The 15,284-nt window shown below is 42.7% G+C and overlaps 1 protein-coding gene across 4 annotated transcripts in view; it reads right to left on the bottom strand.

Annotated features, from left to right (window-relative positions):
* The window catches only part of LOC140735839 (gametocyte-specific factor 1-like), a 462,565-nt gene that overhangs the window by 439,817 nt on the left and 7,464 nt on the right, over positions 1–15,284 (bottom strand). For 3 of the 4 annotated variants that reach the window (XM_073061353.1, XM_073061352.1, XM_073061354.1), the window contains exons 3-5: positions 6,551–6,677; positions 5,857–5,937; positions 1,711–1,780 (exon numbers count right to left, since the gene is read on the bottom strand). In XM_073061353.1, the coding sequence (XP_072917454.1) occupies positions 1,711–1,780; positions 5,857–5,937; positions 6,551–6,677 (278 nt within the window). Of the gene's footprint in view, positions 1–1,710; positions 1,781–5,856; positions 5,938–6,550; positions 6,688–15,284 lie in introns of all 4 variants that reach the window. The other variant, XM_073061355.1, reaches the window with a different exon arrangement.

Genomic DNA, 15,284 nt, shown 5'->3' with positions numbered 1-15,284 from the left:
CAAGTGTGAGGTCTTGCACTTTAGAGGACCAACCAGGGTAGATCTTGCACGGTAAGTTGTAGGGCACTAGGAATATGGTAGAACAGAAGGATTTGGGATCTCTAAAGTGGAACCACAGGTAGACAGGGTAGTAAAGAAAGTTTTTCGCATATTGGCCTTCATAAATTAATGTACCAAGTACAGGAATTGGGATGTTATGCTGAAATTGTATAAGACATTGGTAAGACCTAATTTGGACTACTGTGTCCAATTTTGGTCACCCCACCTACAGGAAAGATGAAAATAAGATTTAGAGCATGCAGAAAAAACTTACAAGGATGTTGCCTGGACTTGAGGACCAGAATATAGGGAAAGGTTGAGGAGGTTAGGAGTTTATTCCCTTGAATTTAGAAGACTGAGAGGTCTGATAGAGGTAAACAAAATTATGATTAGTATAGATGGGGCAAATGCAAGCAGGTTTTTTTTCCATTGAAGTTGGGTGAGACTAGAACTAGAGATCATAGATTAAGAGTGAACAGTGAAATCTTTCACAGGACCTCTTCTTTCTTGAGCTTTATTTCCTATCACTTATTCATTAAACAGCTTTGGAATTTCCTCAACTTTACATGCCTATATTATTATAAGAACACCTTTCAGCTTCCTAATTTCAGTTTTAAATATACCCTGCAACACCTGCATTCTTCCAGATTGTGATAGGCTCTTGTTGCCATAAAACTTCCTTTTTGCCACATTCTACCCCGAATATCCATCAAATCCATCAAGATCAACACTTAGTGAATGTATTAATTTATAATAACAGCATATTTGGTCTGAACCATAACTGTTTCCTCCACAACTGCTCTGACAGTGATCTCATTATCTTGGCTGAGCAAGTGATCTTGCCCCAAGTTATAAGTATTCCATGTCACTGCTTTGTTTAACTGAATTCTGCCCCTGCCTTTCATTTCTCTCTGTTGTCCATTCCACTTGTTCAAGTTCATTCAAACCAAGTCCCTTCCCACTCCCATCATGATACTTGACACGACCCATTAAGATATTCTCTGGAATATAGGCTTTGCTTCTTGTGTTCCCTTTTCTGCTGTGCCAGTTAATGTTACAATTGTTACCTTGCTTTTTTTTTGTGTACTTCGCAGAAATTTTTCTACACAATTTTTTGTAATTTGTTTTCTGCTCCGAACAATCCAACTATTCTTTCAAGGTAACTTTTAACGTGGGGTAAGATTCTCAGTCCTCCAAGAGGACCATAACCTTGTCGTGGTTTGGAGGCTTGCATATCTTAATGAGCTGGAGCTAGCTTGGCTGGAGTCACAGGCTTTATGCTTTTGGCTCTTGGTAGGGTTATCTATGCCAACAAGTCAAAGGATAGATAATCACTGGTTCTCCAGGTTCAGGGGTGCAAGCACAGGGCTAACAATCCTGACTGGTAAAACAAAATCGCTACAGAAACACCAATGAAGAATCCTTCTGCATATGAGTGCAACAGTATTCCTGAGTCTCCACCCGGTGACTTGCATGACTGACAGTAGTGAAAACCGAGTGGAAGCCCTGAAAACCGACTGAAATGGAGGACCTTCACTGCTGCTCTAAATTCCAGCAGCATAGCAGCCAGTAAGTAAGACTCTCAGTATGATTTTACACTGAAATAATTAAGACTGGAAGCTGTTTTGTTCCACATCATCACTGTTGAGCTTTCTAAAAAACGATAGCTACCTGGTTTTGATGCAGTTTTTGTTCAGGTTGGTGTAGCCATAGATGAATGTGCCAGAGGATTCTGCTTCATCTTCAAAAGATCAGTTATAAAGGTAAATTAAACAGTAACAAGGTTAGTGGAAAAATCAAGAGCATGAATACATTGTCACAGATCAAGTGCACTGTGAACAATGGCGATATTGATCATATATAAACATAATCAGGAAAAGGAGCTGGTTACCTGCCCTCTCAAGCCCGTTCTCCCATTCTATAAAATTAACTACATTCCCATCTACCTACAGTAATCCTTCACATCTCCCTCTACCTTAGAAATATTCAGAGTCTTATTTTCAGTGCCCTTTAAGGAAGTAAGTGTCCAAAGACTCTCACCAATCCAAGAGAGAAAAACAAACATTACCTTAAACCCATGGCTTCTTTAACAGTAAGTTCCAGTTGTAGTTGTAAGTTCCAGTTCCCCATTAAGCGAAAACACAATCCTTGAATCCTCCCTGTTGAGACTCCTCAGAACCTGGGATGCCTCAGTCGAGTCTCCTCTTATTCTGTGAGACTTCAACAGTTACAAACACATCCTCTCCAACCTATCATTAAATAACCCACCCACTCCAGCTATCACAGAAGTACAGCAGGGAAATGTAACCTTCAGCCCAGTCAGTATCAACCATTCATTTACACTAATCCTACTGATATCAGTCTAATAAACCTCTCAGCTACTTCCAACACATTAATATCACTCCACAACAAAGATTTTGCTTCCTGAATACTTGTGGGTATATCTTATGAATTTTGGGCTCTTAATCATGAATATCACAATGAAATCACCCTGTTACACACCTAATTTTAAAAATTGCCTACATTTCTTATTTCAATTCATAACTCAAGTCAATTAAAATGTTGCCCACAATGAAAACTTTAAAATTTCCTATCTTGTCTAGGCATGCCTGGACATGCTTAGGCAGGACAGGTTTTATTGTCATTCCCCCCAAGCCTTATGGTATATTGGACTACAACATTCCCATTTTTTGACCATCTGTCCCTTTTTTAAAAAAAAAACAAGGCTGAGTTGTTAGCTCAATGTTCAGCCCAGCACAGAAGGAAAGTGTACAAGGAGCCAGCCGGATTCACACCTGGGACCACTCGCCTTAAAGTCTGGTGCTGATGCCACATCACCACTGGCTGGCCAAGGACAGATTTTAGAAAAACTAAAGGAAGCAAGAGGCAGAGAGTGAAGTAGTAAAGGCATCTCGGAGAGAAGCCATTTTTTTTAACTGATCAGGGAAAAGAGGCTAGATTGCACAGGCACATGATGTAGCGCGCCAAATGTTTAAAAAAAAAGACCACCATATACAGCGGCCATCGTCGGAGTGGACTGAATCAGAGTGGGATGGCTTCAGCGTGAACAGGCAGAGGTGAGGGTAGGTTCCGATAAGTTTTGTTCTGTTTAGAGTAGAGGGAATGCCAGGCAGGATATGAAATGCTATTCTTGCACAATGTGGGAAGTCAAGAAGACCTCCAGTGTCCCTGACAACAACACCTACAAGAAGTGCATCCAACTGCAGCTCCTAACAAACCGTGTTAGGGAACTGGAGCAGGAGCTGGATGACCTCTGGATCATTCGAGAGAATGAGGAGTTTACAGGTAGTAGTTACAGGGTGGCAGTTACGCCAAAGGAGCAGCGCACAGGTAAGGTTGTAAATTGGAGAAGGGCCAATTTTGTGGAAATGAGAAAGGATCTAGGAAGAGTGGATTGGGATAAGCTGTTTTCTGGCAAGGATGTGTTCAGTAAGTGGTCGGCCTTCAAAGGCGAAATTTGGAGAGTGCAGTTTGCATGTTCCTGCCAGGATTAAAGGCAAAATTAACAGGCATAGGGAACCTTGGTTTTCAAGTGATACTGGCGATCTGGTTAAGTAAAAGAGAGGTGTATAGCAGGTATAGGCAACAAGGAACAAATGAGGTACTTGAAGAGTATAGAAAATGTAACTAAAGAAGGAAATCAGGAAGGCAAAAAGAAGACATGAGGTTGCTTTGGCAGATAATGTGAAGGTAAACCCAAAGGGTTTCCACAAGTATATTAAGAGTAAAAGGATAGTAAGGGACAAAATTGGTCCCCTAGAAGATCAGAATGGTCATCTATGTGTGAAGCCTCATGAGATGAGGGACATCTTCAACAGCTTTTTTTGCATCAGTATTTACTCAGGAAACTGGCATAGCTTACATGGAAGGAAGGGAAGCAAGCAGTAGTGTCATGGAACATATAGAGATTAGAGGAGGTGCTTGCTGCCTTACAGCGAATGAAGGTAGATAAATCCTCCGGGCCTGACGTGATATTTCCTTGGGCCTTGAGAGAGACTAGTGTAGAAACTGCAGGGGTCCTGGCAGAAAGATGTCCTTAGCCACGGGTGCACTGCCAGAGGACTGGAAGGTATCTCATGTTGTTCCGTTGTTTAAAAAAAGGCTCTGAAAGTAAACCAGGTAATTACAGACCGGTGAGCCTGACATCAGAAGTAGGTAAATTATTAGGTGTTCTTAGGTGTTTGGATATACAAGTATTTGGACAGCCAAGTGCTGATTAATGATAGTCAGCATGGCTATGTGCGTGGTAGATCATGTTTAATGAATCTTGTAGAGTTTTTTTGAGGTGGTTACCAAGAAAGTAGATGAAGGAAAGGCTGTGGATGTTGTCTACATGGACTTTAGTAAGGCCTTTGACAAGGTCCCACATGGGAAGTTAGTTCAGAAGGTTCAGACACTAGGTATCCATGGAGAGGTTGTAAACTGGATTCGAAATTGGCTGTGTGGGAGAAGACAGAGAGGTAGTGGATGATTGCTTCTCAGACTGGATGCCAGTGACTAATGGTGTGCCTCAGGGATCTGTGCTGGGACCATTGTTGTTTGTTGTCTATATCTATGATCTAAATGATAATGTGGTAAATTGGATCAGCAAGTTTGCTGATGACACTAAGATTGAAGGTGTTGTGGACAACGAGGAAGGATTTCAAAACTTGCAGAGGGATCTGGACAAACTGGAAAACTGGGCCAGAAAATGGCAGATGGAATTTAATGCAGACAAGTGTGAGGTGTTGCATTTTGGAAGGACAAATCGAGGTAGGACATACACAGTAAATGGAAGGGCACAGAGGAGTGTGAAGGAACAAGGGGATCTGGGAGTTCAGATACATAATTTGCTGAAAGTGGTGTCACAGGTAGACAGGGTTGTAAAGAAGGCTTTTGGCATCTTGGCATTCATAAATCAAAGTACTGAATATAGGAGTTGGGATGATATGATGAGGTTGTATAAGATATTGCTGAGGCTTATGATATCCCTCAAAGTTCAGTACTTTGGAGTGTTGTGTGCAGTTCTGGTCACCTGACTATAGAAAGGCTATCAGTAAGACTGAAAGAGTGCAGAGAAGATTTACTAGAATTTTGCCAGGTCTTCAGGAGTTGAGTTACAGGGAAAGTGAACAGGTTAGGACTTTATTCCTTAGAGCGTAGAAGAATGAGGGGGAAATTTGGCAGAAGTTTACAAAATTATGAGGGGTATGGACAGAGTAAATGCGAGTAGGCTTTTTCCACTTAGATTACGAGAGATAAATGAGAGGACATGGCTTTAGGGTGAAAGGGGAAAGGTTTAGGGGAAACATTGTGTGGAACGGGCTGCCTCCTGACGTGGTAAATCCGGGCTCACTCTTAAGTTTTAAGAATAAATTGGATAGATACATAGATTGGAGAGGTCTGGAGGGTTATGGACTGGGTGCAGGTCAACAGGACTAACGGAATAAAGTTTTGGCAGACTAGAAGGGCCAAATGGCCTGTTTTCTGTGCTGTAGTGTTCTATGGTTCTATGGACCAGGGGACTTGTTCATTTAATATACATTGTCAATTTTTCTACTTACTCCTTTTATCAATTTTTACCAACCATCCTTCTGAGATTTTACTGGCATTCTCTTCATCAGTTACACCAGTTTTACCTCCCTCCCCTCTTTGCTGTGGTATCCATTCAGAAGGCAAAGAAATTGGGAACTGTTTCATACAAGGATTAATATGGATAGGCAAATATTTAATGGAGAGGATTGATAGGTAATGCTGAGACAGAAGAAAACAGAAACAAATTGAGTGAAGGACAATCAAAGTATACTCAACACCAACCTTTGTCCCAGTCTTCCTCAGGGGGAGGACACTGCCATGAACTTTGAGGGATATCATAAGGCTTTCCTTGGGCATTGAAAACTGTGAATTGAGGGAAGCAATGAACACATCTTACATTTCAATATGTCAGTTTCAGAATTACCCCAATATTCACACAACAATATCTACAACCCCACAGAGACACCAAACACCAGAGTTGGCACCCTGATCTAAACCATCAAACATGATTCAAATCAATTCAGCCTAAAGGGGCTTTACATAAAAACCATAGGACACCTTTCTCAGCACCCAGATTATTCAACCCATGCAATCAAAACACCAAACACACCCAATGTGACACATTTACAGCAAGCACCTTAGTACGTAACCCAGACAGCATGCTGATCTCCGTGCCTCTGCAAGCAAACTCTAATTCACAAACTGCAATCTAAAATTATCTGACTAAATTTATAATACATTCCCTTGTAATATTAGTTATAGACAAGAGACTGCAAATTTGGGAAGAACCAATGACTAGAGGAATGCACTGTTTGAGCAACATTTTGGGTCATGACTGTGCATGGCATCCAGATCATCACTCTGCCTCCACAGATGCTGCCTGATCTACTGAATCCCTCCAGCTTGTTTTGTAATTTTAGTTTAAATTTAATTCCAACTTCCCTGCCCCAATGTATAATAGCATCACTCTTCTTACCAAACTCTTCCTCAATGACCTTCTTGTCCACACAATTCATGATATGATGCATCATTTCCGCTTTTGGGATACAGTGTCTTGCATTGAATGGACAGGACTCTAACTTCCGAGCTATGTCAGGGAAATTCTTACAAAGCCAGAATAAGAATAAAAAAAATTATTTGGAGACCATTTAATTAGATGCAAAATACAGTACATACATATGCTTCCTGCTTGTTTCACCTTTGAGTCACTATTTTATATACATTTAAGATTATAAATTCGTTTGGTAACGCCAGATTGAAATCTTCATCAAATAATATAACATTAAAACACCAAAGGTAGCAAACAAATTACATTAAACATCTCTAATCACCATAGAGGAATAAGACAGTGCAATATTGACAGATGTCCAAAAGCTTGGAGGTAGGCTTGAGGAGGAAACAAATATATGATGAATTATCAAATGTATATAAACAGCCAGATCCCTCAATAACACTGTTTTCCAAACTGCAGCATCTGTCAGTAAAGCAGTTCAACACAATCCACAGATATTTCACAAAATGATTTGAAAATGAAGAACGTACATTTAAGTTTGGTTTCAAATTAAAAAGACACACACACACACACACACACACACACACACACACACACACACACACACACACACACACACACACACACACACACACACACACACACACACACACACACACACACACACACACACACACACACACACACACACACACACACACACACACACACACACACACACACACAGTGTGAATAATAAGACCGCTTTGTTTGGTGCATGAGTAACTAAAGCTCGAAAAATATCAGTCAGGAAGATAACTGAGAGAAGTCAAACCAAAACATTTCGCTCAGAAATTCTCGCTTGGTTCTGCAAACCACTCTGTATCTGCTGTTATTTGGTCACTTACACAAGACCTTTACTCTAGATACAAAGACAATTCAATTGGAGAACATAACTTAAAATGCTGGAGGAACTCAGCAGGCCAGTCAACATGTATGGAGAAAGTACAGTCAATGTTTTGGGCTGAAGCCCTTTGGCAGGACTGGAGAAAAAAAGCTTAAAAAGTGGGCTGAAGGGAGAGAGAAGCACCAGGTGATAGGTAAAACCTGGAGGGGGAGGGATGAAGTAAAGAGCTGGGAAGTTGATCGTTGAGATGAGGTGAGAGAGGGAAAAGAGGATGGGAAATGGAGAAGGGGTGTTGGGGGGCATTACCAGAAGTTTGAGATATCAATGTTCTTTGGAGCGTAGAAGGTTGAGGGGGGACTTGATAGAGGTATTTAAAATTATGAGGGGGATAGAGTTGACGTGGATAGGCTTTTTCCATTGAGAGCAGGGGAGATTCAAACAAGAGGGTATGAGTTGAGAGAGGGGGAAAAAGTTTAGGGGTAACACGAGGGGGAACTTCTTTACTCAGAGTGGTAGCTGTGTGGAACGAGCTTCCAGTAGAAGTGGTAGAGGCAGGTTTGATTTTGTCATTAAAAAAAAGAATTGGATAGGTATATGGACAGGAAAGAAATGGAGGGAGTAAAGGGAGAGGAAATGGGCTGAGTGCAGGTAGGTGGGACTAGGTGAGAGTATTCATTCGGCATGGACTAGAAGGGCCAAGATGGCCTGTTTCCGTGCTGTAATTGTTATATGGTTAATGTTCATGCTATCAGGTTGGAGGCTATCCAAATGGAATTCAAGGTGTTGTTCCTCCAGTCCAAGTGTGGCCTCATCACAACAGTGGAGGAGGCCGTGGACAGACATACCGGAATGGGAATGGGAAGTGGAATTAAAATAGGTGGCTACTGAGAGATTCCGCTTGTTCTGGCAGAGCGCAGATGCTCGGCGAAGCTACACCTGCCCCTACACCACCATTCTGAGCCCTGAACAGTCCTTCCAGATGAGGCAACAATTCACCTGTGAGTCTGTTGGGGGTCATTTGCTGTATTCAGTGCTCCCGGTGTGGCCTCCTGTACATTGGTGAGACCTGACGTAGATTAGGTGACCACTTCACCGAGCATCTCCGCCAGAACAAGCCAGATCTCCCAGTGGCTGCCCATTTTAATTCCTCTTCCTATTCCGATATGTCCATCCTCCTCCACTGTTGTGACAAGGCCACACTTGGGTTGAAGGAGCAATACCTTATATCCTATTTGGGTAGCCTCCAAACTTATAGCATGAACATCGATTTCTCAAGCCTCTGGTAATGCCCCCCAACTAACCCCCTTCTCTATTTTCCATCCCCTTTTCCCTCTCTTGCCTCATCTCAACAATCAAATTCCCAGCACTTTACTTCATCCCTCCCCCTCCAGGTTTCACCTATCACCTGTGTTTCTCTCTCCCTTCCCCCAACCTTTTGAACCAGCATTTTTTCCTCCAGTCCTGCCAAAGGGTTTTGGTCCAAAACGTCATCTGTAGTTTTTTTCCCCCATAGATTGTGCCTGGCCTGCTGCATTCCTCCAGTATTTTCTGTGTCGCTCAGATTTCCAGCATCTGCAGATTTTCTCTTGCTTCTGGAGAACATAACCTGATTAGTAATACTAATCACCTTTATAATGATCAACTGAAATGGGAAATATCACAAATCTATGTATATAACCAAACTTCTCTTAAATGTTACAATCAAACCTACAACCATGACTTCCACTGGCAGGTTGTTCCACACTTGCGATATCCTCAGTGAAGAACTGCTCCTCTCAGTTTCTCCTTAAATATTTCACATTCACCATTAACCTATGGCCTCTATGTCTACTCTCACACAACCTCAGTGAACAAAGTCTGCTTTAATCTACCCTACCTATACCCCTCATAATCTTGTACAGCTCTATCAAATCACCTTTAATTCTCCTGCACTCTAAGGAATGAAGTCATAACATACTTAATCTTTCCCTGTAGCTCAAGTCCTGGCTTTTTGGCCCATGATGTTGTATAGAACATAGAATAGTACAGCACATTACAGGCCCTTCAGCCCACAATATTGTGCCGACCCTCAAACCCTGCCTCCCATATAACCCCCCACCTTAAATTCCTCCATATACCTGTCTAGTAGTCTCTTAAACTTCACTAGTGTATCTGCCTCCACCACTGACTCAGGCAGTGCACTCCACGCACCAACCACTCTGAGTGAAAAACCTTCCTCTAATATCCCCCTTGAACTTCCCTCCCCTTACCTTAAAGCCATGTCCTCTTGTACTTAGCATTGGTGCCCTGGGGAAGAGGCGCTGGCTGTCCACTCTGCCTATTTCTCTTATAGTAGTATAGAATTATTGAACTCTACAGTACAATACAGGCCCTTTGGCCCTAATAGTTCAGCATGGACTAGAAATCTGCCTAGTCCTATCAACCTGCACCCAGACCATAGCCCTCTATAACCCTCCCATCCATGTACCTAATCAATTTTTTCTTAAATGGTGAAATCGAACCCACAACCATCACTTCTGCTAGCAGCTTGTTCTATCGTTTCACCACCCTCTGAGTGAAGTTGATCCTCCTCACGTTCCCCTGAAATATTTCACCTTTCATCATTAACGCACAACCTCTAGTTCTAATCTCACCCTACCTCAATGGAAAAGCCGACCCTACCCAAATCCCTCAGAATTGCAATACCTTTCTCTCCCATCATTCTTCAATGCTCTAGGAAATAAAGTTTAATCTATTCAACCTTTTTCCTGTAACTCAAGTTGTAGCAATATCCTTGTAAATTTTCTTTGCAGTTTTTCAATCTTATTGAGATATTTCCTGGAAGCAGGCAACCAAAATGCACACAATGCTCCAAATCAGGCCTCTCGATGTCTTATAGTTCAACATAACATCCCAACTCCTAGACTTACTATTTTGTTTTGAGGGCCAATGTGCCAAAAGCCATCTTTACGACCCTATCTACCACTGACACCCCTTTGATGGAATATAGATCTAAACTCCCGCATCCCTCTGTTCTACTGCATTCCTCAGTGCCCTTCCATTCACCATTCAAGACCTACCCTGGCTTGTCCTCCCAAATGCAACAGCTCACATTTGTCTGCATTAAATTTCATCTGCCATTTTTTCCAGCCCATTTTCCCAGCTGGTCCAGACTATGATAGTCTTCCTCACTGTCCACTACGCCCACAATCTTTGTGTTATCCACTAATTTGCTATTCAGTTTACCACATACTCTACTGTGGCACCTGCTATTTCTGCACAGGGTCCAAGGGAATGGTAGGACACTCCTCAATGCCCTACCATTGACTCTGCATTCCTACCCTATCTTCCCAAAATTTAATACCTCACACTTGTCTGCATTAAATTCTATCTGCCCTTTTTCCAGCTTATCCAGACTTGTGCAGTTACCACATTACTGTCCAGATCATTGATATACAACAACTGTACTGACCCCTGCAGCACACAACTAGTTACAGGCCTCCAAAGAGGCAACCATCTGCTACTACTCAATGGCTTCTCCTGCGACGCCAATGTTGAATCCAATTTGTTACATCATCTTGAAAACCAAGTGACTGAATCTTCTTGACAGCCTCCCACTTGACCTTACGAGGGGGCTTGCTAAAGTCCATGTAGACACCATCCACTGCCTTTCTTTCATCAACTTTCCTGGTAACCACTCTTGAAAAACTTAGATTGATTAGACACAACCTACCATACACAAACCCACGTTTACTATCCCTAATCATGCCCTGTCTATCCAAATACTTGTATATCCAGTCCCTTGGAATACCTTCCAATAATTTATCCACAACTAACATCAGGCTCTCTAGCCAATTATTTCCTGACATATTCTTGGATCCTTACTTGAACAATGTAACAGCTTTAATTGATAACTTCCAGATTGGTCAGGCCATCAAAGGTTATGGCAAGAAAGCAGGTGTATGAGGTTGAGTGGATCTGAGATCAGCCAGGAAGGAATGGCAGAACAGACTTGATGGGCTGAGTGGCCTAATTCTGCTCGTATTAGCTATCCTCCATTCCTCTGGCAAAGGATGTTTTAAATACCTCTGCAGAGACCCATGCAATTTTTGTACTAGCCTCAGACAGGTGAATTTAAAAATCTAATGGCTTGTCGAAAGAAGCTGGCCCATAGCTTGTTGGCTTTGGCTTTAACGCTGCAGTACCATTTGTCAGACAGCAGCAACTGAAACAGTTTTCATTTGGGGTGACTGGAGTCCCCGATGATCTTCCAGGCCTTCTTTCTGCTGTTGCTGCTATAAATGTACTTAATGAAGGCAAGTTCACATCCAGAAGCACTCCAGCAATCAAGGTTGGCGTAATTCCCGTAGCAGGCGGTGATACAGTCAGTCAGTATGCTCTCAATGGTGCCTCACAAGAAGGTCTTGAGGATTTGGGGGCCCATGCCAAACTTCTTCAGTCACCTGAAGGTGGAAGAGTTGTTGTGCTTTTTTTTTGCCACATAGCTAGTGTGTACAGTCCAGGTGAGATCCTCGGTGATGTTTATCCCAAAGAACTTGAAACTGCTCTCAACTACACACACATTGATGTTAATCTTTTGTTTTTTTGGACATTGAGGGAGAGGTTATTATCCTGGCGCTACTATGTCAGGGTGTCAACCTCTCCTCTGCAGGCTGTCTCATTACCGCTAGAAATAAGGTCAAAGTTGCGTCATCTGCAAATTTGTTCAGCAGATTGGAGCTGTGTATGGCAGTACAGTCGTGGGTGTAAAGGAAGTAGAGGAGGGGATTCAGAACACAACCCTAGGGACATCTATGTTGAGGGTCAGAGGTGAAGGCAGCCATCCTTACCACCTGTCAGCGATCCGATAGGAAGTCTAGGATCCAGCTGCACAAGGTGGGGTATAGGCTGAGATCTCTGAGCCTCCTGTCAAGTCTGAGGGAATTATGATGTTAAATGCTGAACTGTAGTCCAGCAACAGCATTCCCTCTTCTCCAGGTGAGGTCAGTGTGTAGTGCTGTGACTATGGTGTCATCGGTAGACCTGTTCTGTCAGTAGGTGAATTGTAGGAGGTCCAATGTGGGTGCCAGCATGCTACAGAGGTCAACTTTAACCAGCCTCTCAAAGCATTTGCTTATAATTGAGCAGAGTAAGACAGGCGCCCTATCATTCAGGCATGCTACCTTGGTTTTCTTAGGTACAGAAGGGCACTACACACTGGGAGAGGGAGAGATTAAAAATGTCTGTAAACCCACTGCCAGCTGTTCAGCGCTGGGATGTCGTCCAGCCCTGCTTCCTTGCGGCTGTTGACGTTGGAATGTTCTATGTACCTCAGCCTCAGAGAATACCACCGTGCAGGTCTCACTGGCAGCTCACCTTGGGGATTCAGTCCTATCAATCTCAAATCAAGCATAAAAACATCAAGCTCGTCCAGGATGAAGTGGCAAAGTTGGCTGTAGTGCTGTGTTTCCTCTTGAGGTGCATGATGGTGAGCAGTCCTTGCCAAACTGCATGTGTCATTGTCGTTGAGTTGTGTCTGGATATTGTCGTTGCCATTTTGCCACCTTGATGGCTCTACATAAATCATAGTGGCATCTCTTAAGATCAGAAAATATCTACCACACACTTCCTTTTCTCCAACTCTTGATAAACTGTGGTTAACAAAGGATAACCTCACTCAAGAGTTCAAGATCCCAGTTCTGAAGTAATGTTGCACTGAATGGAGATGCTGCCTTTCCAACAAGACATTATTAGGAAGTGATTCTGCTCTCTTAGCATTCCATTGTACCTTTTCCAAGAGTAGAGGAGCCAATTTTCTTCTTCAAACAATACCACTGAACAGAGTATTATTGGCTTACCACAAGATACAGGAAAATTAGGCCATTTGGCCCATCAAGTAAGCTCCACCATTTCCCACCATAGATTCTGACAGGGATCCACCATCTGATCCATTTTTCCTCTCAGACCCAATCTCCTGCCTTCTCCCTGTATCCATTCACGTCTTGAACAATCAAGAATCTATCAACTTCTGCCTTAAATATAAATACAGACTTGGTCTCCACAACTGCCTGTTCTAAATGAATGCTCCTCTGGTCCTAAACTTCCTCCACTCTAGGAACGTCCTCTCCACATCCACTATATGTAGGCCTTTCAACAATGAGATTCCCTCTCATTCTTCGCCCAGAGCCATCAAACACTCCTCAGATGACGTCTTTCATTCCCAGAACTTTTTTCATGAACTTCTTTTGAACCCTCTCCAATGTCAGCTCATCCTTTCTTAGATAAGGAACGCAAAACTGCTCACAATACTCCAGTAAGGCCTCACCAGTGCATTATTACATTCTAGTTGTCTTGAAATGAATGCTAACATTGAATTTGGCTTCCTCACCACCAACTCAACCTGCAAGTTAAATCTTTAGTGAATCCTGTACAAGGACTCCCAAGTCCTTTTGCACTTCAGATTTTTGAATTTCATTCCCGTTTAGCAAATAGTCTATATTTTTATTCCTTCAAAGTGTATTACCATACACTTCCTAACTATTCTTTGTCCACTCTCCTAATCTCCTAATTTTTGCTCTATTTTATGTCCTTCCTTTTGCATTAATGTTGACTTTGACTTCCCTTGCCTGGAAGTAGAATACTACTATTTATTTGCGATATATCCACCTTGCGCATTCTGAATTGCTCCGAGAAACTCCAGCCACTGCTGCTGTGCTGTCATCCCAGATGGTGTTTTCTTCCAATCAATTTTGGCCAGCTCCTCTGTTATGCTTCTGTAATTCCACTTATTACATAATACTTATACACCCGACTCTATCTTCTCCGTCTCAAACTGCAGTGAATTGGATCACTGTCTCCCAAGTGTTCCTTTACCTTCAGTTCCACAATCAAATCCGGTTCATGACACAACACCCAGTGCAGAATTGCCTTTCCATTTATGGGCTTAACTCAAGCCACCTTGCAGCCATTCTATAAACTCACTCTCTTGGAATCCTGCAACAACTTGATTTTCCCAATTTCCCTGCATATTGAAATCCCTTAACTATCATAACATTGTCCAACTGAGATGCTTTTGCTATATCTCATTGTACAAGTAGTCCCCGAGTTACGAACATCCGACTTACGGACAACTCCTACTTACGAACCGAGGAAGGAGAACACCGTCCGCCATTTTAAGTTGCTGCCGTTGATGCTGTGTTGGGTGTTTAGCTTTGTATTTGGCTTAAATTTTTCTTAGTAAGATTCACCCTGATCCCGCCTCCCCATTGTGGTCGGCTGGTGGCGCAGTGAAATCAGCACCGAGCTGGAGAACGGAGGTTCCCAAGTTCAATTTAGTGACAGACCGCTCCCCTGCTGGGTTGATGTCGATCCAGTGACTCCTGTACCATCCGTGCCAGGCTGATGTCGAGCATGCAACTCGACCTTGTAAAAAAACACTGCCACCTCCAGTTTAAATTCCCACATGGAATATTGTGGAGGATCAAATACCCAAACCCAGCACAGCCCCCACTTATCCCATTTAACCTGTCTCAGTGCGGTGGAGTTTAGAACCCGGGGAATTCAGTACGCTGGTCCTTAGGACCCAGCGGACCTCGGGAGCCGGCGCAGCTCCGGACCCGCCGCCCGCAGTGTTTCTGTTCCATTGACAGGAAGTGATTGCAATTGAAAATAAAGTGGAAATAATAAAGCATTTGGAAAGAGATGAAACACCAGCGGTCATTTTAAAAGTGTTAGGCTACAGTTGGTCAACGATCAGAACAATTTTAAAGGATGACGGATAAAGTGAGAATAATGGAGCATGTGAAATGCCCTGCCCGATGAAAGCTACGATTA

The sequence above is a fragment of the Hemitrygon akajei genome, chromosome 11 (assembly GCF_048418815.1).
Source record: "Hemitrygon akajei chromosome 11, sHemAka1.3, whole genome shotgun sequence".
Lineage (NCBI taxonomy): Eukaryota > Metazoa > Chordata > Chondrichthyes > Myliobatiformes > Dasyatidae > Hemitrygon > Hemitrygon akajei.
This window is presented reverse-complemented; position numbering and strand designations above follow the sequence as displayed.